This window comes from Vulpes vulpes, chromosome 2, assembly GCF_048418805.1.
Source record: "Vulpes vulpes isolate BD-2025 chromosome 2, VulVul3, whole genome shotgun sequence".
Taxonomy (NCBI): domain Eukaryota; kingdom Metazoa; phylum Chordata; class Mammalia; order Carnivora; family Canidae; genus Vulpes; species Vulpes vulpes.
Genome location: NC_132781.1, coordinates 48316215 through 48341223, shown reverse-complemented (window position 1 = coordinate 48341223; position 25009 = coordinate 48316215). Strand labels below are relative to the sequence as shown.

The 25009-nt window shown below is 60.9% G+C and overlaps 2 protein-coding genes across 3 annotated transcripts; both read right to left on the bottom strand.

Moving 5' to 3' along the window:
• Positions 1 to 820: 820 nt before the first annotated feature.
• Positions 821 to 12157, bottom strand: ANAPC2 (anaphase promoting complex subunit 2). The gene is made up of 13 exons (XM_025987966.2): positions 11585 to 12157; positions 10763 to 11385; positions 9460 to 9592; positions 8145 to 8319; positions 7605 to 7724; positions 7093 to 7210; positions 5857 to 6038; positions 5401 to 5542; positions 5018 to 5093; positions 4720 to 4923; positions 1588 to 1717; positions 1207 to 1442; positions 821 to 1106 (listed from the first exon to the last, which is right to left on the bottom strand). The coding sequence occupies exons 1-13, from the start codon at positions 12032 to 12034 to the stop codon at positions 894 to 896; spliced, it is 2802 nt and encodes a 933-aa protein (XP_025843751.2). The 5' UTR covers positions 12035 to 12157; the 3' UTR covers positions 821 to 893.
• A 2757-nt stretch (positions 12158 to 14914) lies between these two features.
• On the bottom strand, positions 14915 to 23313 carry TPRN (taperin). Of its 2 annotated transcripts, XM_072748019.1 has the most exons (4): positions 21259 to 23313; positions 15726 to 15984; positions 15539 to 15645; positions 14915 to 15411 (listed from the first exon to the last, which is right to left on the bottom strand). In XM_072748019.1, exons 1-4 carry the CDS (start codon positions 23080 to 23082, stop codon positions 15349 to 15351), a joined length of 2253 nt encoding a protein of 750 aa, XP_072604120.1. In that variant the 5' UTR covers positions 23083 to 23313; the 3' UTR covers positions 14915 to 15348. The 2 variants fall into 2 exon arrangements, with proteins under 2 accessions (XP_072604120.1, XP_072604121.1); XM_072748020.1 differs by lacking the exon at positions 15539 to 15645 and having other exon boundaries at positions 15040 to 15411.
• Positions 23314 to 25009: the final 1696 nt, after the last annotated feature.

Genomic DNA, 25009 nt, shown 5'->3' with positions numbered 1-25009 from the left:
CCAGGAGAAGGCTGATGTCAGGGCCCTCCGCAGCAAAGTGGATGGGGGGAACCCAAGGGCGTGGGGGCTCCAGGCCTGGAAAGACACCCCGGGCAGGTGGGAGCAGACCGGTGGAGGTTCATTCCAGAGCCCCTGCTGCCTGGGGGAACATCGCCACCCGGCACTGGAGACTGTAGCCCTGGTGTGCAGGTCTGAAGGCCTCCAGCCTGGGTGGAGCCAACATCCCTGCCCCCCACCCACTTCCTGGGACCTCAGGGGCTGAGGCAGTGCCAGGCCCCCCAACCCTGTAGACAGGACCCTTTGTGCTACATTGGGAAAGCCTGGCTCCCAGGATTCTGCACCTGAGCTCCTGACCATGTCTGAGAGCATGGAACCACCTTCTCTGTGAGCCACAGAGTCAGCCCCTCCATCCAGCAGGGGATGTTCAGCTGCCCACACATCTCATGCATTCCAATGATGTTGGTCCCAGCAACAGCCCCGGACCCTCAGGTCAGGAAGAGGGCAAGTGACCCATAGGCTCCTTCCCAAGGGCAGAGTGAGGCCTGGAGCAGGAGGGCCCTGGTGTCCTCCTGCCTGAGCTGCAATCTCCCAGGTGGGCCTTCACCAGCTGCTGTAGCCTAGCAACACCCTTGTGCCAGGACTCCAGGGTTAGAGCCCAAGCACAGGTATGTAAGCCAGGACCAGACCTGGCCACTTGGGTTTCCCCTCACCTGCTCCCAGGAAGCAGGTCTGGCTAAGTTGGGGTAAGGAGTCAGGTCTGGAGGGAGAACCTGGACCACAGGCCCATGATGAGCCCACAAAGCCACCAGGACAGGGAACGGATAGAGAACCATTTGCTTTACTCTGCACTCTGGGGGTTGGGCACCCACCCACCCATCTTCCTGGTGGGCACATCAGCTGCAGCTCTTGGGCAGGCGGTAGACGCCGGCTGAGTAGACGAGCTGCTGGTCTCGCACCTTCTTCTGCAGGAAGCCCTGAAGCTCCTGCAGATCAATCTCGGCCAGTGCAGGGCCGGTCACCACGAACATGCGCAGCATGCTGTAGATGCGCTCCAGCGACAGGCTCTCCAGATTAGTCAGCATGGCCTGGATGTATGTCCAAAAAAGCTGGGGAGACAGAGGCCAGGCCAGCTGTTAGGCCAGCACCCGCAGGGATGCCACCTGGCCAGGGGCCAACCCAGGCCACCATCCCCCACCGCAGCCACACCAGCAGCTCCTCCTCCTTCTGGTCGGCCTGGGAAGCCATGCCGGAGTCACTCTCCTCGTCGCTGTCAATGAGCACCATGCTGTCTCGGTCCTGGGGCCGCTCCTCTTCAACGACAGAGAAGGTCCCAGAAGGCTCCTCCCTCAGCACGCCCTGCTGCAACCACACAGACATCCGCCGCCGCAGCAGTGCCACAGGCATCTTCACCACCTTGCTCAGCTCCTCCAAGGTCCAGGTAGCTGTGTAGAGCAGCCAGGAGCACTGGACACACAGGGCAAGGCCAAGCTTCCCCCTGCCCCGTCAACACCCTCCCCCACAGCCTCCCGGCATCAGCCTGCTAGGAGGCATGGCTGGGACAGGCCAACTAAGGGTCAGCAGGCTCACCTTGGTCCTGGAAGTATAGCAAGACCACTGCCTGCACGGGAGTCACCGCTACAGACAGGGTGCGGTCAGCCAGCTCCACATCCATGGTCACCAAGCCCAGAGTATGCTTCCAACTGAGGGTCCGCATCGCCTGGGGAGGGCTGGCGTCAGCACAGGCGGCCCTGCAGGTCTGACTGAGTCCAGCTCAACAGAGCCCCCTGACTTGCCCCTACCAGGCAGGTGGCAGCAGTGGGCAGAGTGGAGGACGGGGCTCCTGCCCTCTCAACCACCCCGGTCTAACAATGAGCACTGACCACCCAGGGAAGGCTAGTGATAGAATCATGTGGTCTCCACAAAAGACATCCACATCTGAACCCCCAGGACCCCAAAGCATGACCTGAGCTGGAGACGGGGTTGTTGCAGATGGGCCCAGTTAAGACGGGGTCAGCTGGAGTGCAATGGGCCCTGATGGAACATGGTCAGTGTGGTCACAGGGCAGAGGGAGACAGAGTGAGGACAGACGCAGAGACTGCAGGGATGCAGCCACAAGTCAAGAGACACCAAGCAAGGCCTGCAATCCCCTCCCCTCCTCGCTGGGGGGACAGGAAGGACCGTCCCACAGCCCTACTGACACCCTGGTCTCTGCACTAGCCTGCAGAATGGAGGACAAGCTTGTTTTAAGGACTCCTGTTGTAGCACTGTGATAGCCCACACTTTGATCCTGGGAAGGGGGTGCTGTAGCAAATACCCAGGATGTGGGAGACTATGGAGTGGGGCGACGGGCAGAGACTGGAAGAGCAGCAAGCACATGCTCACTGAAGAGACTGTTGGCAGGAACGCAGCCAGGAACATGGTGAGGTGTCCACGTGAGGAGGTGGCTGCAGCAATGGAGGAATCATGACCCTGCCAGCTGGTGGCAGAGCCCTATGTGAGCATGACGGATGGAGGAAAGTGTAGGAGCAGCCTCCCAGCAGCACACAAGAGGCTGGACTGTGCAAGGGAGCTAGCAGGCGGGCCCAGACGCTGCCCCTACTCTGTGCGCGCTGGAGACGGAGCCCAGAGTGCACCAGAGACCTGGACTCTGACGCTAGAGCTGACTAGTGGCTCCAGAAGAGCCAGGACAGAGACAGGCTATCCAGAGAGGGGGTGTGTGAGGGCCCGTGGCCTGGAGGCCGTCTGTTTTAAGAGGCCCGGTGGGCAGGCTGAGGCAAGAAGAATCCTCCCCTGGAGCCTCCAGAGACTGCAGCCTTACAATCCATAACTCGATTTTGCCAGAACTAAGACAATAAATCTGCACTGTGTTTAAGCCCCTCGTGGTACCTCATTCTGGCAGCCCCAGGACCCTGACACAGTCAAGTGCTAAGAGTCTGTCTGCAACCCCTGAGCTCTAAAGGTGGAGAAAATAGTGAACCCAACTTTGCAGAGAGAAAATGGGAGCAGAGCACAGCTTGCCCAGGTCACAACCCACAGAGCCATGGACAGGCTCTCTGGTTCCAAGGCCACCACTCCAGCCTGCAGCGGGGAAAACATGAGGCTCAGCAACAGAAAGCATAGCAGTAAGCACAGGTGAAGACACTCTGGCTGCACGGCCACCCACACATGTCCAGCATGACCATCAGGCCAAGATTCAGCTGGTGGGAGGCAGAGGTATGTGGTCACAGCCCTGACACAGCCATGTGGCCTGCCTCTGCCCCACCAGCATCCAGTTGGAGTTAAGACAAAGCACGCTGCAACATGGCCATCACATTAGGCCCATCAGGCCTAAGCAGAAAGACGTGGCTGAGCCACTCCTGGGACTCATGGCAAGGCCCCAGTGGGAGGTCTCAGGGCCTCTCCTGGCAGTGGCTACAAGCCATCAAGGCAGCCAGAAGGCAGGGAGCACAAAGATGCCCTACCCAGGGAGGAGTGGGTGTAGTGCCAGGAGGCTCCAGAGCGAGCACCCACCGTGGTCAGGCGCAGAAGCCACAGGGTGGTCCAGTGGCCCAGCAGAAGCCAACAGAAGCTGCACAGACCCTTGCAGTCTTGTGCAGTGCTACCCTAAATATGGTCCCCGCTCTAGCCTCCTCCCTGCAGAGTGCCTAGCCTTACCCCTGCCCTTGCCTGTCTCTGAAAGGAAGCCCTCCTCCCTCCACAACTAGTTCCCCTGGCCTAGAACAACAGATTTGGAGAACCCATTGTCCCTCCCATGATCTGGCTCTGCTGCTCCCCCACCTCTCCCCACCCCAGCCCACTGTCTCCCTCCCAGGGCTCTGTCCTGAGGGCTCCTCATGCCCTAGCTGCTGGCCCATCTCTGGAGGTGTTCCAGATGCTCCCAGGGCTCAGGCTCTGCTGCCCAGACACCTTCCACACGCATCCTCTGCTGTGGAACCCAGTGGCCCCTCAGGCCCCACAATCCCAGAACCCGCTTCACCAGTCCCCAGAAACCCAGGATGGGCACCCGAGCTCCCCACTCTCCCCAGACATGTCCCCACTGAGCCACCCCTACAAAGAAGGGCTCTTTGTGCCGTCACTCTCTGCCCACACTAGGCTCCACCTGCATACACCTGCCACCTGCACTCCCAACCCAGGACTGCTGGGCCCAGCCCCATCCTTGACCACCCCACACATCTTGCAGTGTCCTCCTCCTGTGCTGAGACCCATGCCCTCAGGGCCCCAACAGCAGACAGCACAGCCCTGGTCCTCTAGCGTCCTGGGACCTGGGGAAGCAGCTTCTAGGGAAGCAAGCTGGGCAGTGGCAGAGACAGAGCAGGGTCACAGAAGTCAAATAGCTCATGGGCAATGTGAAGACCTCCTGGAGGCAAACACAGCTCCCTAACTCTCCCCAGGACAAGCTGAGCATGCCAGCTCCTGGTTCTGAGATGGCAGAGGGTAGGCAGTAGAAGAGGAAGCCCAGAAGGGGGGCGGGGAGAGCGTGAGCAATGTGGCCCTTTGGCTAGCATGGTACAGGGAAGCACATACGCACACGTGGACAAGCTCCTGAGAGACAAGGGGAGCAGAATGTGGGCCCACCCTCTCACCTACCCCCGACACAGAGGCACATGAGGTGTCCGGAAACGACTGCAGGGATGGGTCACACCCTGCTTCTGCTGCACAGCATGGTTGGCAGGGTCCACCTGCCCCAGGGTTCCCACCACAGGGAGATGTGGACAGTACCTTCAGCTTCTCATACTTCTTGCAGTAGACCTCGAGGGCCTCCCTGATGTCCTCAGGGACTTCCAGCTTCTCATCCTTGAAGGGGGGCCAAAACTCACTGGATAGGATGACAGCATAGACCCCAAAAGGTGGCTGCTCCTCTGCGGGCCGCTTCTCATCCTCTTCACGAATGTTGGCATTGATGCGACGGGAATCTGCCATGTCCTGGAGAAGAGAAAGGAGGTAGGTGTCCCAAAGGGCCCAGGATGGGGCTGGGGGTGAGGCTGGGCCACATGGGCGGGGAGCCCTGGGGGCCCACCTTCAGCATGACCTCGCAGAAGTGCATCGGAGCCTCGCCAAAGCGCAGCTTCAGCAGTTCCACGTTGCGGATCTCCCTAGAAAGACGCATCTCTGAGGGGATGTGGCGTGCAAGCAGCAGCCACGGCAGAGTGCCAAATGCCTCCCAGAGAGGCTGCACGGGCGCCCTCCCCACCAGGGCAGGGCCACTCCCAGGCCAGGAGGAGGGGTAGGAAGTGCAGCTCCAGCCATGGAGACCTGGGGCCTGCTCTATCCCAGCCGAGCGCCACCCCCTCACCGCCCCTGGCCTCCCCAAACCCCTGGCTGAGCGCAGGCCGGTCCTTGCTTGGCATCCCTGATGCCCCTCCCTCAGAAGCAGGGCAGGCAGCAGCCTGCAGGCCTCACCGCTCAGGACTGAAGCTGAACTGGTGCAGGAGGCGGTCAGCCAGCAGTGAGCGGTACTCGTTGATAAAGAGATCCTTGCTGCCGTAGATGCTGACCAGGAGACTGATGATGTCCGAGGAGCGCCGCTTGGAGCTGGACTTCCCTGCACAGCAGAAAGGGAGTGCCATCTGTGCTCAAGCAGGGCCCACCCTGCCCAGCCTGTGAGGCCCAGGCTCAGATCCCAGCTTGGGGGCAGGTTGGGCAGTGTATAGGCTGCCTGGGAACCCGTTCTTCCAGCAACCGGGCTGGAGACAGGCCACCGTGGGCCCACTCAAGCTGGCTGAAGCATTCGGGGGAACAGGTAGGGTAGGATGAGGCCAGATGACCCCCCGCAAGCCTCAGGGCATGGTGAAAACCAACTAGAGGCCTGAACCCTCCCCCACAGTCCAGGGCCTGGCAGGGCTGGTGGGCACTGACCTGGATCGGCATCCACGGGGTCAGGGACCCAGTCCTCAGGCTCGCCAGAGTCATCCTCGCTGTCCTGACCAGTCTCCAGGCTCGCCGGATCTGTCTTGGACAGCTCAACAGCCAAGTCCCCTGTCCCGTCCGAGTCCCCTGTCAGCCCAGCCACAATCTGCCGCACAGTATCCTCCCGTGTCCTGCCAAATATGAGCATTGCTGGCCCTCACGGCACCTCTCCCTGCTCTCCACACTAGCCCACACCACCCTATCTCCCCGCCCAGCAACCAGTGCCTGTTGGCCACGTGCTTAAGCTGAGTTTACCAAATTTTGTCTCAAAGGATAATAACGATAGTGAAAATAATTAAAAACCCACCATCTTCCAGGAGCACCAAGAATTGAAATAAGACACAACCAGGGTGCGTGGGGGGCTCAGGAGGTGAAGCACCTGCCTTCAGCTCAGATCATGATCCCGAGGTCCTGGGATCAAGTCCTGCATCAGGCTCCCTGCTCAGCAGGGAGTCGGTTTCTCCCTCTGCCCTCCCCTGCTGCTGTGCGTGCGTTCTCTCTCACTCAAAGTAAATAAAATCTTTTTTTCTTAAGATTTTATTTACTAATGAGAGACAGAGACAGAGACACAGGGAGAGGCACAAGCAGGCTCGATATGGGACTTGATTCCAGGACCCTGGGGTCACACCCTGAGCTAAAGGCAGACCCTCAACCACTGAGCCATACAGATGCTCCCATAGAAATAAAATCTTAAAAAAAAAAAAAGGAAAAGTAAGAAAACCAGGCCCTTCACAACCAAGAGATGGTAAACGTGAGTCAGGGCAGCTGACTCCCAGCCCTAGCCCTGAGCTTCCACTGCCCCAGGCGTTTCTGGGCAGCTGTACCACAGTACCTACTCAACACAATCTTTGATAGACCACCCAACAGTCTCTGCTCCTTGTCAACCTGGGGGCCTGTCCAGCAAGGCAAAGCTGAGCGGGGGCCTCTCTGTGCTGGGAGAAGGGGAGGAGGATGGAGAGCAGGGATGCAAGGGGGGCCCCCCCAGTGTCTACACACAGGTGGTGGCACTGGGCAATAGGTACAGGAGGGAGCCCTGGCCAGGCCATGTGGCCCTACAGGAAGGACAGAGTGTCCCTGGTGTTTCAAGGCCACAGGGACCCAGGAGGAGAATGGCTGCACAAATGGGTCCAGGAGACAAATGCTCCAGGTTGGAGCAGCTCCCTGGGGCTCACCTGCGGTACTCACCTCAGGTAGCGGCGAATGGGCTCACAAGCCACCTCCAGGATGACCATGGAAGGGTCCAGCACACGCAGGGCCTTGATGGCAGATATGTAGAGGGTGATGATGTCACATGTGTTGACACCTGCAGCCAGGACGGAGGACGGCAGTCACCACAGTACCCAGGACTTGTGGTTCCACAAGCAAGCAGCTGCGCCCTGGCTGGGCAGGCTTCAGGTTGTCTGTGTGACCTCCCTCCTCAGGACACCAGTGTGACACACAGCAAGTAGCCTCCTCCCCGCCAACTCTCAGGTGCTCTCCCCAGAATTTTCCGAGATCCAAGCCCCCCCTCGCTGGGTGGTCTGTTCTGAAGAGATCACATACCCCACCTGCCCTGAGGTCACACCCATCATTTCCTGTGACTCCCTCCAAGGGAAGATAAAGTGGAGTGCCCTGACCCTCCTAAGGGCTGCGTAAACCTGCTCCCTACACAGGCCCTGGGCTGGGGAGGCTGGACTCTCAGCCAGCAGCTTCAGCACCTGGATGGAGGAGCCGTGTCTCCAGGGCAGCCTTAAGGGACAGGAGCAGCTGCTGCCTCTGATCGGTCCTCTCCAGGCAGTATTTAAGGTCCTCAATGGCTGGCCGGGAGTCTGGGAAGTCTGTAGGAAGAGCACCAGCCTTTGTACATGCATGCAAATACCCAAACACACAGATGCCAGCACCCACATGCTGTGCACACAAGACACAAGGTCAGCAGAGCCCAGAGGATAAGCAGCTGAACCTCCACTCTGGAACACCGAGAGACATCTGTTCGGTGCTTCAGGTCATCCTTGTGCCTATGCGTGCCCATCGTCCACCCCCACCCCCAACCCCGTGGTGCAGAAGGACAGAGCAGACATGAGGCTGAGAGGATGAGAGTGGACATTTCTGATGTCCCACCACACCACCCTGACCCAGACACTGAGCTGAGGCAGCCCATGCTGGTGGACGCCACAGTCCCCAGTGCCCCTCACTGCCTGCAAGATCTGAAGGGCAAAGGCCCAGGAAAGGTGGGCTACTGCAGTGGGCAGGGGGCCAACCTCGGATGATGCTGAAGAGCTCCTCGATGCGTAGGCTGGCATAGATACGGTAGAAGAACCTTTGCACGTGGCAGCGCCAGCGACGGAGTGTGTTGCCAGCCTCAGGGGATGCAGGCCTGGCTGGGCCATCCTGCAGGAATACCTTGCCCAGCCAGCCAACCACCCTCTCGATCCACTGTTGGAAGGTATGGGGAGGTAAGGAGCTGAGCCTCAGCCTGACGTGGACCAGAGGCCAGGAGAAGCCACACAGCGGCCCACCCTGCGGCCAGCCCTGGGGAGCCCCCAAGCCTCCTGCTCTGGAGTAGGATAGTAAGCCCAAAGGAGGCCTCCCAGGCCTCCCCTCAATGTGCCCCCACACCCTAAGCCCTCAATGCCCAGGCTTATCTCTGGCAACGGTGGGCCTCTTGCAGGGCACGGAGAGAGTGCTCACCTCTGACTCGGTAGACAGACTCCCGGGGGCCACGCATCTGACTGGCCCCATCGTGTGCAGACAACGTGAGGACCATTCTGAACGCATGTGCATTTATAGGCAACATGGTCACGTGGACCCCAGGATGCGTACATTCGCCCATAAACTATACAGCCACAGAAAAATGTCTGGGTGCTCTGTTACATGGGAGCAACACAGGTACCCCAGCCAGGCCTCTGGGCTCACACCCACGTGAGACCACTGCCACAGAAGTACTTGCTTTGAATCCCCATCACAGCTAGGCTGCATTCTCAAAAGAAAACAGGCAAGAAATAAGAGCAGGCTGGACAGTCCCCTGTGGTTGGGCCTATCACCTCCACAACCTGGGGAGTCCAGAACAGAGCCCCAGACCATGCCCCAACCACATGGGTGCCAAGACCCTCACTGGGACACCCCAAACCTTGGCATAGCCTCCAGCAAAGTGACTCTGCACAGACTGTGCTGAGCATGGCACGGGGTGTCTCTTGCTGTCAGTAGGGCCAGCCTCCACTCAGCACCAAGACAGCTTCCACCACCCGCCAGGTCTTGGTTCACCCATCTCCATACACTCTCGCCGCTTCTAAAACCAGGGGGTGAGACACCTGGGTGGCTCGGTGGTTGAGTGTCTGCCTTCAGCCCAGGGCATGATCCTGCAGTCCCGGGATCGAGTCCCACATCAGGGTCCCTGCATGGAGCCTGCTTCTCCCTCTGCCCATGTCTCTGCCTATCTCTCTGTGTGTCTCATGAATAAATGAATAAAATCTTAAAAAAAAAAAAAAAGTAAAAAAAAAATAAAACCAGGGATCAGGTTTGCTAGAAACCTATTCTACAGTCCGCAGGGGATAGGGCCTAAGAGGCTGTCCTTACCTTGTGGAACTCACGCAAGAAGGAGCGCTCATACTCGCCCCGGCAGCGGTCCTCCATCCTCTCCCTGGTCACCTGGTGCAGGGTGGTGGTCACAGCCTCGGCACTGACCCGCTCCAACAGACTGAGCCTGTGTCTGGAGGAGAGCCCTGCCCGTGGAGCACACAAAACATAATCCTTTCCCCCACCTCCCATGCCCTCTATAACAAAGGCTTCAAATAAGCTGCTGGGAGGACACAGCCCTGCCCTCCCCAGCTGACATCCCTGACGGGGCTGACACCCTGGCCTTCCGTGTGGGTGTGGCTCTCAGGGCCAAAGCCTCATCTCCCAAATGTGACTCTGAAACAACAGCTAAACACATCCCTGTCCTGGTCACGTGTATAGAAGTCCTCAGTTATGCCTTTTGGTGCAAACCCTGGTCAGCAATGGCAGAGGGAGTCAAGAGGCGAGGAGAAAGCATGTTTCTGTGTCTGAGATGAACCCAGTGAAAGCCATTCAGGGCTCCCTGACCCCTGCCAGCAACAGGACCACTCTCTAACAGCTGCACTGCTGTTGCTTCACTCAATGGGACAAAATTGTTATAAGCAACCACAAAGGACAAAAGGTCAACAGGTCAGAACCTGGCTTTAATAACAACAAAACCCTTTCCTCTTTAAAAGACTGGAAAGGGCAGCCCTGGTGGCTCAGTGGTTTAGTGCCGCCCTCACCCCAGGGCCTGATCCTGGAGACCTGGGATCGAGTCCCACGTCAGGCTCCCTGCATGGAGCCTGCTTCTCCCTCTGCTGCTCTCTCTCTCTATCTCTCATGAACTAATAAAATATTAAAAAAAAAAAAAAAAAAAAAAAGACTGGAAAGACAATCTGCTTGCCCAGCATGTAGGCCTAATCCCCAGCTCGTCCTAGAAAGAAAAAAAAAAAAAAATCTCTTTTTTTTTTTTTTTTTTTTTTTTTGCAATTATAGGAGAGGATAACTATCTTCCCTTCCCTGGAGAGCCTACAGAAGGCACAGCACACTTGTATGTGACCGGAAATCTGGAATCACATAGGGTCTTGGTGTGCATGCAGTGTGAAACCTAAGATTAGCGTGAGTGGCAGAGATACTTGTTCTTTTTATCCAGGACAGAGAGTATACATTCACAGCACAGGGACCCTGGGGACTGTCCCTTTGTAATGTCCAGGACTGTCAAGGCAGAGATGCCCCTCTCCCCAGAGCCAGCTCACCAGCTCTCTGAAGAGGCCGGCTGGACCCAGGAAAGTAATCTAGAGTCAAGAAGAACAGGGAAATGGCCACAGCCACAAGTACTCACAGGACCTGGCTGAGCTGGTGAAACTGCTCCAGGGCCTGGCGGCACCAGCATTGCTGTTTGTCACTGCCACACCCCGCACACAGGGGGCTCTGCAGAAGTCTGTAGTACCGCCGGCGGGCGTACCTGCTGTCCAACTCCCCCTCTAGTTCCGGGTCTGTGCCCCCTTCCCCCTTCCTCTTACTCTGCATGTAGACTCTCAAAAACCGCCCGTAGAGGCGCTGAATCATCTCCTGAAACATTCTGGGAGTGGAAAAGAACAGGACGCCCCGCAAGGTGGTATGGACTTTCTCCCGAAGCCCCTGAGCGCCTGCGCCCATCAGCAAGCCCAGGCGAGTCCACTTCTCCAGCAGCTCCAGGCTACGCAGGTAGGGGTCCAGGCGACTCTCCAGCAGGCCGAAGGCGTCAAGGAGCAGCAGAAGGCACTGGGGCTCATCCGCACAGTTCTCACGCTGGGAGATGGTATTCCAGAACTCGAGCGAGATGTGGGCCTGCAGGTCGTTCTGCAGCACCTCCACAAACCACTCCTCCAGCACCGAGTGCAAGCCGTGGCCCCTCAACACCTCCACCGCCGCCCGGAGCTCCTCCTCCTTCGGCGGCACCGCACCGCTGGTCCGGGAGGACGCCTGCGGTGCAGAAAACCGTGAGAAGGGAACGCGGAGGGACGCGGAAAGCGCGGGGACGGACGGGGAGAAGTGGGGAAGGGACGCAGCAGAGGGGAGGCTGCGGCCGACGCCAGGTAGGGTCTGTCCGGGAGCACAACGCCCACCCGGCGGACGTCCCAGGGACCCCGCGTGGGCCCGCTGCCCTCTCCCGGAGCCTCACCAGTCCGAGCGCGGCCGGCGGCACTAGCCCGGTGCTCACGGTGTTCCAGGCCAGCAACAGCTCCTGTGCGGGTCCGGGGTCGCCGTCGCGCCCCGCCGCCGCCATCTGTGTGGCCCCCTCCAGGTCCCCCGAGCTCCGGGTGCGGCGCGCGGCGATGACGCACACGAGCGGCGCGCGGCGGTGACGTTTCGGAGGGCGCGCCGTCGGACGCACCGCGCAGGCGGGAGCGGCGATGCAGTAGCGGCGGTTGGGGTGGTCGCGGCCTGGGCGGTCACCATGACCCAGCAGGGCGCAGCGCTGCAGAATTATAACAACGAACTGGTCAAGTGTGAGCGGCCTCGCGGCGGGGTCCGCCTGGTGGGCTGGGAGGGCGCGGGGCTCGCCGGCCTGCGGGTCCAGGCGGTGGCGGGCCCGCCGCGCGTGGCCCAACGGGCTGCACCGTCCGTGCATGGGGCCTCGGCCCGGACGGCGCCGGGGGCCTTGCGGGCGAGCCAGGTGGACAGCCGCTGTGCTGCACGCCCCGGGCGCCGGGTATCTGCGCAGTGAGGGGCAGAGCGGAAGGGGAGAGCGTGCACCGCCTCCCGCCCCCCGCACGGTCCAGGTTGGGAGGGGTGCGCACCGCGGGGAGGTGGGACCCTAGGCTGCTCGCCGTCCCGTGCACCGGGCACGCTCCAGAGTGGGAGGGGTGCTGTGCTCCCTCTTGCCCTGCGTCCACAGCGTGTGCCCTCCCGCTCGCCCATCCCAGGCATCGAGGAGTTGTGCCAGAAGCGGGAGGAGTTGTGCCGGCAGATCCAGCAGGAGGAAGATGAGAAGCAGCGGCTGCAGAATGAAGTGAGGCAGCTGACCGAGAAACTGGCCCGCGTCAACGAGAACCTGGCCCGCAAGATTGCCTCTCGAAACGAGTTTGACCGGACCATCGCGGAGACAGAAGCTGCCTACCTCAAGGTGGGGCTGGGGCCCCCCGGGGAATCTAGGGCCGTCCAAACGCAGGGGCGACAGGATCCCGGTTAGGTGTCAGTGAGGCTGTCGGGGGCCTGGCAGGTCAGGAGTCCTGTTTTCTGCACCATTGTCCTCCCAGACCATGAGCAAAGAGCAGCCCCGGGCTGAGCTAACCTAGACTGGCTTCCCTGGAGTGCGAGGAAGGGGCTTTGGGCTAGACTTAGGGGGAACGGGCCCTGCTGACCCTGTCTGACCTGCCCTTCAGGGGCTTCATTGCACTGCTGCCCCACAGCTCGGCGCTGGCGAGGAGTGGTGGTGACCATCCTACGTCTGTTTCCAGATCCTGGAGAGCTCGCAGACTCTGCTTAGTGTCCTGAAGAGGGAAGCTGGGAACTTGACCAAGGCCACAGCCTCAGAGCAGAAGAGCAGCGGGGCTAAGGACAGCTGATGGGGCCGTTCTGGGGAGGGGCCTGCCTCTACCGAGCCCGGCAGCGGCTGGGCCTCCGACTATCATCAGCGTCTTTACTCTTCTTGGCACCAGCTGGCCCCCTTTCAGTGTCTCAGGTACCAAGAGGCTGTTGCCAAGCTCCACCTGCCCCAGGTGACAAGGAAACCCCTGAGCACAGCCCAGCAGGTGGGGGTCCCAGCCTTGTACTCATGCAGGACTTGGGGAGTGCAGGCTCTGGGTCAGTTCTGTTCAGGGCCTGAGGTCGCCACTGCCCCCCATCCCGGTGCTGCCAGAAAGGCCCTGTTCCCTTGTCTCAGCACCATGGGAGTGGCCTCACCTTGCTGTCCCAGCCAGGGAAGTGGACAAAGGGCAGGGGCCCTGCACCTCAGAGCTTGTCCTGGTGGCCTGTGACTGTCAATAAAGCTTGGGTTTGTAAAGCTGCCCTGTGGCCTGTGCCTGGAGTGCAGAACTGCTGGACACCTCCGGAATGAATGAATATGAGTCCCTGCCCAGCTGGGTATGGCTCATCCTTGGATGAGGGAAGCCTGGACTGCCTTTCCCTGTGGTTTTGAAAAGAGTTGAGGGTATCCTTGAGCATCTCCTGAGACCTTGTCTCCCACCCTTTCTTTCCACCAGGGCTGCTGGCCTCTGGCCCCCAACTGCACTTAACCTACTGCCCTGGAGGTATTCTGCCCATAGCTCCCAGTCCGTGCTGTGCCCTATTACCCAGCATGAGGTCTGGACCAGAAGGATGCCCTCTTTTCACCCATCCTCCAGGCAGGCCTGTGCCCCAGCTTCAAGGTTCTTTTTTTTTTTTTTTTTTTTTTTTTTTTTAAGATTTTATTTATTCATGAGAGACAGAAAAGCAGAGATATAGGTAGAGGAAGAAGCAGGTTCAGTGCAGGGAGCCCGATGTGGGACTCAATCCTGGAACTCCAGGATCCTGCCCTAAGCCGAAGGCAGATGCTCAACCGCTGAGCCACCCAGGCGTCCCCCCAGCTCCAGGATTCTAAACTGCTCGGCCAAGTGGTACCACTGCCTCCCACCGTCCCTGGTCACACCAAGCATGCCCACCACCGCCTTCCATGCAGCCTGGGCCCAGCCCTGCATCCCGTGTCCCCTCTGGGACTGTCTCTGGTATCCTACTAGGCCCTATGGGGGGTCCCTGCGGCTACTGCTGGGAGGGGCTAGGCAGGTTTAAGAAGTATGTATTGTTTGAGAGAGTCTGGAAAAACCTGGGCCCACTCCACCCAGGAAAACACCCTAAAGACCATCTCATCCTTTCCAAGCTTGGCCAAGCAGCATCTCTTGTGGGCTTGACTCTTCAGGAGGGAGTCGCTTGTGTTTGGTGCCTCAACTGTAAGCAGCCCCAGCTCCCAGCTCCAGGCTGCTCCTGAGCAGGGGCTCTGCATCTCCTGTCACTGCTCAGGATCTGCTGGGTCCTGTCAGCCGCTAGCACCAACCCCAGGGAAGTGGTCTGCCTGCCACAGTCTTGCTGCACGCTCCTGTGGGTCAGGTAGCTTGCCAAGCCACGTAGGAGGCTCTGCCCAACCCCTGCCTGCTCCTTGCCCCCTCCCAGTGCCTGGCCTTCAGATAACACCACTCCTGTCCTGTCACAGCACCAGACCCCAGAGAACAAACCTGAGTGCCCCTCCCGCCACAGCTCCCACGATGTCAACCCTGGATGGGACAGGGCAGCCCCAAAGACCAGAAGTGCTACGGGAACGTCCCTCTCCCTGACAAGAGGGTGCTGGGATGGGAAGCAGGGCGAGTGGGGCTGCGAGACTGAACACCTGGACCACCAGGACTGCAATGTGGAGGGGCAGACGTCCTAGGCAGCCTCCTGTCCCCTCCTCCCTGCTGCCAGGGCCTTAATGGAGCCCCATAGACCCCACCCCTACTCCCTGCTGCTCAGGCCAAGGACCACACGGAAGGCAGAGGCGCCTTGTCCAGTGCTATTTATTGAGTCCATCATCAAAGGCAAGAAAAGAAAAGACTTGCCATTCATCACAAAGGGGGTGGGCTGAGGTTGGCTGTTGGGGGTGTGGGATGGAAGGACTGGAGTTCCCAGAGGACAGGCAGCCAAGCTAGCCCCTCACAGATACCGGACACTACTGGGCGTGGTATCCAGCAGGACCCTGTCCACCCTCCACAGGCAGTGCCCCCAAATCAGGGCCACCCCCAAGAGCATCAGGAGTGCCCCCGTGCCCTAGGCTCAGGCTGAGCACTAGCACAGTTGTGAGGCCCCAAAAAAGGAGGGTGGGATATGGCAGGGCAGAGCCTGGCAGGGCAGAAGGGGGTTGCAGCACAAGGGCAGGGCTCCTGGGCACTGCCCGGTTCCCAGGGCTCAGCCTTGGCCATCCTGGCAGGGCCGGGGTCAGAAGTAGAGAGCTGGCTCACTACGGAAGTCTGAGAGATCATTGTGACTGGCCGGGGTGAGCTGGGAGAGAAGAACACAGAGAACGCCCATGGGGCTCACCCAGGCGTTAGAGAACCCCCCCTGCCCCATCCCTCGGGAACTTGCCCTTCCATCCCACTCCACCCCACCCCACCCCACCCCTGCTCACCATGACCTCCTTTGGTGTGGGCTCTACCTCACGTGGAGCCTGCTCCAGCATCTGCTCCTGCCATTTATTAAAGGCCACGGAATGCTTTGGAGTGTAGCTGGACAGGCCTGCGAGCCAAGAGGCACGTGTGTGGATGTGCGGCCCAGGCTACCCACTGGGCCACCTGTTCCCACAGATGGGTACTCACCTGAGCTGCCGTCCGGCAGGCGAGGGCTCTCAGGCCCCACACTGTTCACAAAAGTGGCCCGGGGCAGGAAGACCGCAAAGGGCTTTTCCACTGCCGCCCCATCTGAGCTGGACAACTCTTCTTCTTCCTCTTCCTCTTCCTCCTCCTCCTCCTCCTCCGCCTCGTCCTGGGCCTCAGACTCCTCCTCCTGCACCAGGGAGTTCTCAGGAGGGTACTCAAACGTGGTCTGCAGTCGCTTGTCATTGAAGGAGATCTTCATCTGCGGGCAGGAGGCACATCAGCGGGGTCCTGCTGCTGGGCCACCAGCAGCACTTGAGCCGGGCTGAGCCAGGCAGGGACCCCAAAGAACACAGGAGAGAACTTGAGGCCCTGGCACATAGCAGAACGTGCCACCAACCCTGCGGGAGCCAGCCCTCAACAGACAGTGCCCTTACCTGGACCCTGCAGGCACATGGCCAGAGGGACACCAGAAGATTGGGTCTGGATGCCCATGGCAACCCAGTGTGTCCAGACACCTGCAACCCAGGCCCCATCCAGGCCCAGGGTCAAGTCACCCACAGTTACCTACCTCTCTCAGGGACCAGACTACAGCCAGCAGCAGGAGCCCAAAGTCTCAGGGTCTCCAGAAACTTCTATGGCACCACCCATAGAAGGACTGCCTTCACAGGAGAGCACCAGCCACATCTCCTCCCACCTGGTCACCCTCCAGCAGGAGCAGGGTCCAGGTGAAACTACTGTGGGGGCACCCACATACTTGGAGACCCTGCCTTCCCTGCTGCCAGCAGTTCCTGTTACTGGCTGGGGCCTCCCTCCAGGTCTTGGTTCACACCTTGGCTTGCTAGCCACCTGAATGATGCCGCCCCCACAGTACGACCTCGCTACTAGGCAAGGACCAGCACACCCAAGGCCGGGCCCCTGGGGCTTGCAGGAGGTGACAAAGCAGGGGGGCTGGCATATCCAAGCCCCCTATTTCACAGACTAGTTGGAATCAGAGCAAAGCTGCACCCAGAGGGGCTTGTGCTGAGCCTGCCCTGCCACCTGAACCACCCATCTGGCCCTTGTCCATGCTGCCCCCTCCGCAGGCTGCAGAATTTCATGTCTGAGCAGATCCTCTCCTCTCCCAACAGCCTCAGGGCCCAGACCAAGCTGCTGGGTTTGAGAGGAAGGGAGGGTCACTGAAGCTGGACCCTCACCCTCCCTGACCTAGGACTCCACTCCCTGCAAGAGTTCCAGGCCCACCAGGCTTGCCCGGCAGGACTCAGCCAGGCCCGGCAGGTTGGTAATGAATATGAGAGCCACCAGCCTGCAGCAGATGGGAGCAGCCCTACGGGAGCTCGAAACATTAAACTCCTGAGCACAGGACACCAGTGGCCAGCTCAGGTTCCCTCTCCTCCCCTGGAAGGAGCTGGAGTCGGGAGCTGGGCCCCCTGGCAAAGAACCATGGGGCCCAGGGACAGCAGAGGGACCCCCAGCACGGGCTTCAGGGGGCAATGCCAGGCTGAGCCAGTGTCCAGAAGCAAGAGCACATGCTCAGGTCACCCTATCACACTTCTCCCACAGCCAGAAGTGCACACAGGGCCCCGCAAGTGCACACATGGCCAAGGGCATCCCCACCCAGCTACCTAGCTCCTGGCTTCCCCATCTCAGTGTGGCTCACACACAGACTCTGCTGGGCAGCTCAGGCCCAGGCCTCATCCCAACCGCTGCGCACAGTGGTCACGGACAGGAGCACACAGGTGCAGACCACCTGAGTAAAGCAAAAGCAAGAGCAGAGTACCTGTCCCTGCCACAGGAAGGGCAAAGGCACAGGTCCCTCCACCTGCCCTGCCCCCACAGCACGCCCCCCCCTCGCCCCTGCCCCCAGGCCCTACACTGAACAGGGCTTTCCATCAGCCCTGGGTACTGGCTTGTCCTCAACGACCCTGAGCCCTCCAGGCCCATCCCCCAGCACTGAAGACAGGAAGGGCCAGCTGCCAGGGCCCAGCCGGATTAGCATGCCCTCATTAGTCCACATGACCAGCTCCTAGCGGGGAGAACGAGGGGGCTGGGCACACACCGGACGGACACTGAGCCTGGCACGGCCTGCCCAGGCAGGGGTGGGGTGGTGCTCACAGGCCACTGTCTGCACCCAGCTGGGGCCCCGGGCTGGGGCCACATCCCACCTCTTCAGTCTCCACACTGTACAGCCTGAGGGTGGGGGCACAGGTTTCTGGAGCTGTAGGTTTCTGGGTCACAGGACACCCTGTGACAAATGGAGTGGCCGCCTCTAAACCCGGGGGTAGATGAGCCGGGCATGGTTGGGGGGCCGACACTTGCACACACCTGGCTCCAGGGGACTTTGCCCGCTGCGCCAAGTGTAGTGGCAGGTGGTTCCTGGCTTGGCACACCTCCCAGCTCCCACAGGCCCTTTGCCCCCCTCACCCTGCCCTACCCGCGCACACCCAGCTTGGGTTACTGGAGGGCGTCCACTCTGGACTCTACTCTGGGAGCTGGGTTCAACCCACCCCCGCTGGCCCCTGAGTGCCCGCCCTGCTCTCACTCCTGGCTCACACCTGCCTCCTCCCATCCCCCACTCAGTCTACACTCTGGGGTACAATAGGTCCACTCCACACAGCTGTTGCCAAAGCTCCAGATCAAGAGCAGCAGCAGCCCAGGGCAGTCCCTCTGCCAGTGGGGAAGCAAGCGGGGCGGGATCCAGGCCTGCTCCAGTGGCATCTGGCTTTAGAAAGTCCACTTTCGGGAGGGAGGCACCTCAGGAGGAGCTGGGGCAGTGGGGAGGGAGGGTGAGAGGGGAGGGCAGAGGACCCCTGGGAGGCAGGAGTGTGCAGGGCTCCATGGCCAAGGTCAGAAGGCCAGATGTGGAAGCAGAGGCTCCTGAGGGCAGCTGTACCACAGATCTGAGAACCGCAGTGAGGTTGAGGGCTGAGCCCGGCAGCACAACTGGGGTGTTGGGGTGGCACTTATACCAAGGTGAAGGCAGACGGCCTAGGGTGTCACAGGTGGAGCTCTGGGGACACTGACACACTCAGGCTGGGCAGAGGACCATCAGGGGAGGAGGGCAAAAGGGAGGGGCGGGAGTCACCAGACGAGCCGGAGCCTGGCCAGGTGGCACCTCACAAAGGGGAGAGGCCCATGACACCAGCCCAGCAACCCTGTGGGAGGCAGGTGAGGAGGGCACGGGACAGTGCCCCCAGCCACTGCAGCATTGTCAGGGATGGACAGAGAGGACACCTGCGATTCTGCCAAGACACAACCACGTGGGGCACCCCCCCTCCCCAGTCTGGCTGGGTGCCCCTACACCCGGACAGGGTTATCGCCCCCCAAGGTCCAGCAAGGGCTCGACAGCCTACACTGACCTGCCAGTTCAGGATCAGGCTGCCCTGAATCCCACTGCCTGGGAGAGCCATCCCTCACCTGCCCCTGGGGAAAGGCCCCACCACCTCCCACCACTACCCTGGCCGGCCAGCGTGCGGGAGTCAAGGTGAGCGGCAGCCCCAAGGTCCTGCTGAATTGACAGTCTACTGAGTCCCCGTCAGGAGGGGGCTGAGCGGGAGTCTGGCTGCAGTGGTCTGGGTGAGGGTGAGGACTGGCAGGAGGGATGCCCAGGGAACAAAGCACAGGGCACAGCCCAAGCCAGCAGATTGCTCTGAAGGGCAGGCCTCATCCCGCACAACATGCGTTCTGGCTTTTCGTGGGCAGGGCAGCTGGTACAGGGGGTGGGGCAGCGCTCACCAGCCAGGAGACACCTCCAATAGGTGGCACCGCTCACGCAGGGCCCTAGCTAGGCCACCAGGCCTTGCCAGGAAATCCATCTGGACCCCCAGCTCCCTCAGGCTGGCACAGAGACCAGGGCCAGGTTGGTCTGAGCTGCACCCCTCCCCCGCTCCCCAGGAAGGGCCTGCCTCTTCCCATCACTTTCTCCTGCCCTTCTCACCCCAGGCTAGCACAGAGACCAGGGCCAGGTTGGTCTGAGCTGCACCCCTCGCCCCCTCCCCAGCTGCCCTTCTCACCCCAACCCTGCCACAATGATCCCCACGGCTCTCCCCAGCTGGGGGAGGGAGGAGCACAGGCTCCCCCGAACAGAAAGTAGCAGTCGATTCTCAGAGCCCCAAGCTCATGAGGTCCTGCAGGTTCCTCATCTACAAAGTGGAGGGCTGTTATCACTTCCACTTCTCGGGGCCAGCATAGAAAGACACTGCTTCCCAGTTCAGAACCAACAGTCAGGGAGCGGGGAGGTGGGGCTGATGATCATAGCAGGAGCAAGGGTGGGAGGGTGGTGGCCCATAGCACTAAAGAGAGGGTGAGCCAAGGTCAGGCAGGCTAGTTAGGCCCACCGGAAATACCAAGGCAGTTGGGCGTGGACGCCTGTCTGAGCAGATGGAGCTGGCAGGAGGGGGGGCGATGACACTCGGGGAAAGGGCAAAGCAAGGCCAACCCACGCAAAGAGAGGAAGGAGGGGGCTCACATGATTAGACAACTAACAGGCCCAGTGAAGGGGGCTTCAGCCACACAAAGCACATCACCACCCCAACCGCCCCAACGAAACTGAGGGTAGTGGCAAAAGTAGCTTCCAGGGTGAGCCAACGGAGAAGCCTATTACGTGCCATCTCAGTTGCAAGGGAAGGCACCTGATGCCCGCTGGTGGGGGTCATTGGGGCTGGCCTTGGAATTTGCCCCTGGGCCGGACACTGGTGCTGCGATGACCAGGAAGAATATGAGGAACGTTTTCTTGTACCCAGAGGGTTCTAGGCCACTGGGCAGCTGGGGATTAAGGCTCCAGCAGGGCTCCTGGTCCTGCACCTGGGTCTCTCACTGTTTCCAGCATCACACCCCATGCCTGACACAACACGCTTGGAGTTCAATAATACTTGCATGAAACCAGTCATGGCTGACTGAGCTCTAGGCCAGAATGCCTTGGGAAGTTGAGAGGCCCCCACTAAGTGGTTCCCAGCATTGCACCCCTAGGCCGACAGTGGGGTAGGGATCTGACCACCCCAAATCAGGAGGCATCCTGCGCCTTCCCACTTCTGTCCTCGCACCTGCCACCCTTGTGGGCCAGGACTCCAGGGGACCAGGCCAGGCTACACTCTCAGAGCCAGGGCCAGGGTGGAACCAACAGGCCCGGAACTATTTCTCCCAGCTAGACCCACGAGGAGACAGTTCTGCCCCACCAATTCCAGATGGAGCTGCAAGAACAAAAAGGCAGCTGTGGTGCTAGCTGGACTGACCCTCTCCCCCAGCCTTCTGAAGTACATCTTAAGCAAGCTGTCCCTTGTGGTTCATTAGGGCTGTATGGGAGCCTAGACCAGCCCCCTCACCCCACTGCTGCAGCTCAGCCCCTCTTGGAGCTTGCTTGTCCACCCAGTCCAGAGACTTCTCTGGTCCACATAGAAGCCATCCCCTAAGCCATCCTCCAGCCAAGCGTCCTAGGAACCAGGCACATGCTAGACCCACAGCCCTGTGACAGCCCTGTGACCGGTCATTCTTCTCTCCCTCCCAGCCAGTGGATCTCTCCCCTGCTCCCCTCACCAACCTTCTTTCTCGAGGAGCCAGCCTTGGTGAGGCAGGACTTCTCTAGAGCCAGGTAGCCACCAATCACCTCAATCTCATGCACGGTGGGATAGCGCTTCTTCAGGGCAGTCCCGGGGGTGGCTGGGGAGTCTGCCGGATGGCCTGCCTCCTCCTCCACTGCTTCCTGTGGCCCGGACTCCCCATTAGCTTGCAGGGGCCCTGGCTTCCTCTTGGGCACCACGGTGAAGGTGTTCCCACTTCTCGGTTGGAGCCCTGATGGGTGTCCAGCCCCAGTGGAGTGCCCGTGGTACCAAGGAGGCCCACCAGCTCCTGAGCAGGGCAGTTTGGCTTCTTGGGGGACCTCGTCGTCCGAGTCCACCTCATCAATGAAGGTAACAGGCAACCCTGGCCTCCCAGGCTCCCTGCTGTTCTTGGCCAAGCTGGGAACCCCAAGGCCCTGGGCAGGCTTAGCTTCGGCAGCAGCTGACGGACACAGGGATGGTGAGGACAGCCTCTGCCGCCTAACAGCCTGGTCTATGAGGGCAGTAGCTGGCCTGGGGCAGGCCCCCTCCTCGACCCCCAAGGGGCTCCTCCCTCCCGCAGGCACATTATCCCTTTCAGGCACCAGCTGGGCTTCGAGCTCCAGGCTTTGGGAGGCCCAGTCAACCTCTCTCTCTGGCATCCCCCGGGCCTGCCTCCCTTCAAGAGAGGGTTGTGCAGAGGCCTTGCGCTTAGGGATGAACACAAAGGAGTTTCGAGAGTTCATGCGGAGGCTGGCCAGGGCCCGGGCCTGGAGGTCCCCAGCAGGGATCCTATCCATGTCTGGCTTGCAGGCTGGCCTTATCTCAAAGGAGTCATTGGTGCTGGTGGCTGCGGCGACCCACTGGCGCTGGCTGGGAGTGGCACTAGCAGGGTTGGACGTGGGCAAGGCCAGGGACGCGGCTGGAGTGGCACTGGGGGTCCCAGGGCTGGGGGACGACGGATGGACCGGGGGTTCCCCCGACTCCACCTTTGGCTTCCATTCGCCCGGCCCAGGTGCGGAGCCCGCGAGGCCGTTGGCAGCGCCCGCTCGGGCCTTGGGGGCAGCAGGCCCGTTGCCGGGTGGGTGAGGGCCAGCGCTGTGGTGCAGGCCCCGAGGGTGGACGGTGAAGGAGTTGCTGCCGGTCTTCTGCAGGAAGTCGCCGCGCCGCGCCCTGGGCCCTGGACCGCGGCGCTCGAAGCAGGCGGCGCGCTCGCCCACGCGCGGGGTGGCTGGGCCGGGAGCGGGCGGCGCTGGAGGCGGCTGAGGCGGGGGCGGGGGGCGGCCGCCCTCTGGGCTCCCCCGGCGAGGCGGCGCGGCCGGGGCGTCGAACTTCTGGAGCAGGCGGCTGACGCGCCCGGGCGGCGGCGGTGCCTCGTACACCAGCACCTCGGCGGCGCGGATGCGGGCGGCTGGGCCGGGGCCCGCACCTGGGCTGGCGGGCGGGAAGCCGGGAGCCGACTCGATGATGAGGATGTTGTCGGCGTGGAAGGTGCGCACGCCGGGCACACGGCGGTACAGTTCGAGCAGCTGCGGCACCGGCCGCGCCCCCGCCGGCCCCGCACCCCCTCCGCGCCGCGCCCCGCGCCGCCGCTCCGACTCCAGACGCATGAATGGGTTCTCGCGCAGCGGGCCCAGGCTCTCGGCCAGCACCAGCCGCTCGGCCGCCGGCCCCGAGGGCTCCGCCACGCCCGCCTCGGCCCCGGTCTCCGGCGCCGCGCCGCCGGCTAAGGCGGCCAGCTTGGCGCGCTTCCGCTCCAAGATCTCCCGCTTCCAGGCGGGCAGCGCAGCGCGGGGCCCCGGGCCCGGCCGCCCGAGGCCAGCCATGCTGCGGAGCGGGCGCCAGAGGCAACGCGCGCCGGGAACTGCAGTCGCCCCCTGCCTCCGGCCTTCGCGCCGCGGCCACGCCCCCCGAGCGCCGTCCCTGGGGGCGGGGCCGGCTCGGACCCGCCCCGCGCCCGGGGCTCCACCTACTGCAACAGGGGCCTCGCCTGAGACCGCCGGTCACGAGAACCGGTTCCCATTGGGGAAGGCCCTCCGGGGCACGCCCCCGGCCCCCGCGCGGCTCATTGGTGGCCACACTTCCGCTTCTGCGCCATTGGCCTGCGGTGGCCGGAGGGCAGAGCCTCGTGGGGGGGGGGGGGGTTCCAGACCGTCATTCCCCGCCGGACACCACCCCCCCACCCCCCCACCCCCGGGCCTAGCTTGGTGGGTGACTTTAGCTGGGTTCGGTCCCTGCTCGTCATGCCAGTAGCCAGTCCGTCTGCTCCTTACGCTCAGAACTCAGTGAGAGAAGGGCCTGCCCAGGGCGGGAAAGTTGTCCGCGCTGGTTCAGGGACTATCCACCTGTGCTTCTAGGTCCCCTACAAGACTTGGCCAATGCTGGCGCCACACCCTGTGTGAGGAATTGGTTTCTCCGGCACCCCTAGCTTTTGCCAGCCGCAGACCTCACTCCGTGGCGCCCGCAAGTGGGAGAAGCCCCAGCCCACACTTTGCCCCAGCCTACACTCCAGGGCCCACGGAGCAGGGACAGGAGTACAGGAGCTGTGAGGAGGTACAGGGAAAGGTCCTCGCACACAGCTCTCCAACGCAGGCTGGGCATTACACCCTGTTGCCTCCCCACACTACTTCCCCCATCCAAAGGCTAGTAGGGGTGCCAGGGACCTTAAGGGTTCGGCTTCCTTGCCCACATGCCATGAAAAAGCTCACTCCCAGTTGAGGGCTGCACAGCATCCACAACACTCTTTGAGGCACAGCAGAGCCAAGGGAGAAATCGGGGGGGGGGGGGGGGGGGGGGAGGACACTGCTTTTCCCTCACCTGCCCTGCACTCAGCACTTGCTCAGTCATGGCACTCGCTCCAAGGACACCAGGGCTCTGTGTAGATGGGGACAGGTTTCAACCTGGGGTGCCCTTCTCAGCTTCTGGGTCCCAAGGTGGTCAGCACTACCACCGCTTTCATACTGACCTACTCCTTTCCACTCTGTTAAGCTGAGAAAATGAACTGCATTCAGCCTCTCAAAGGGACACTAAGCTTGCTTATGCTCATCACTTCTATAGCAACAGTATCACTCAATTGCGAACTACAGAATAAAACAGTACACAACAAAGCATGAAAGTAACATTAGGGGCGGGCGTGCCTGGGTGACTTAGTGGTTGGGCGTCTCCCTTTGGCTCAGGGCATGATCCCTGGGGGGTCCAGGGATTGAGTCCCACATTAGGCTCCCTGCGAGAAGCCTGCTTCTGCCTGTATCTCTGCCTCTTTCCCTCTCTTTCTCATGAATAAATAAAATCCTTAAAAATAAAAGTAACATTAGAAGAAAACCCACTCTCAGGGCACCTAACTGGCTCAGAAAAGCATGGGACTCTTGACCTCAGAGTCCTGAGTTTGAGCCCTGACATGGCTGCAAGGATTACATAAATAAATTTTTTAAAAGAGAAAAGAAAAGAAAACCCACTTACAATATTGAGCTTCTATCAGACTTTGACACAAATTATGCCAATCCTGGGCAGAAAACATCACTGTGGCTATGGGACAAACCAGACCAGTCTCCAACTCAAGCATCCCAGGCATGCAGTATCCATTTTAGGCAGAGGGTCACAAAGCTGCTTCACTAAAATAAAGGTCTGCAAATCTGTTCTGTAAAAGGCCAGACAGTAAACATTTTATCTTAGCAAGTCTCACCAGGGACAGTTTCATTCCCCAGACTTACTAATGTATGGAGACACTTCTGGTTGTCACAAGCGAGGGGTGCT

Bases quoted from the DNA above. Each gene is read 5' to 3' on its own strand.
- ANAPC2 (XM_025987966.2), bottom strand. From the start codon at position 12,034: ATGCACGGACGGTGCAGCCCGTTGGGCCACGCGCGGCGGGCCCGCCAC. The intron at 5,543-5,856 runs GTCAGTGCCCAC...TCTGCTGTGCAG, and splicing joins CCCCGTGGATGCCGATCCAG to GGAAGTCCAGCTCCAAGCGG. The intron at 1,107-1,206 runs GTGTGGCTGCGG...CTGTCTCCCCAG, and splicing joins AGAAGGAGGAGGAGCTGCTG to CTTTTTTGGACATACATCCA.
- TPRN (XM_072748019.1), bottom strand. From the start codon at position 23,082: ATGGCTGGCCTCGGGCGGCCGGGCCCGGGGCCCCGCGCTGCGCTGCCC. The intron at 15,985-21,258 runs GTTGGTGAGGGG...TCCTGCCCGCAG, and splicing joins CTGGCTCCTCGAGAAAGAAG to ATGAAGATCTCCTTCAATGA. The intron at 15,412-15,538 runs GTGAGCAGGGGT...CTTCTCTCCCAG, and splicing joins CCACACCAAAGGAGGTCATG to CTCACCCCGGCCAGTCACAA.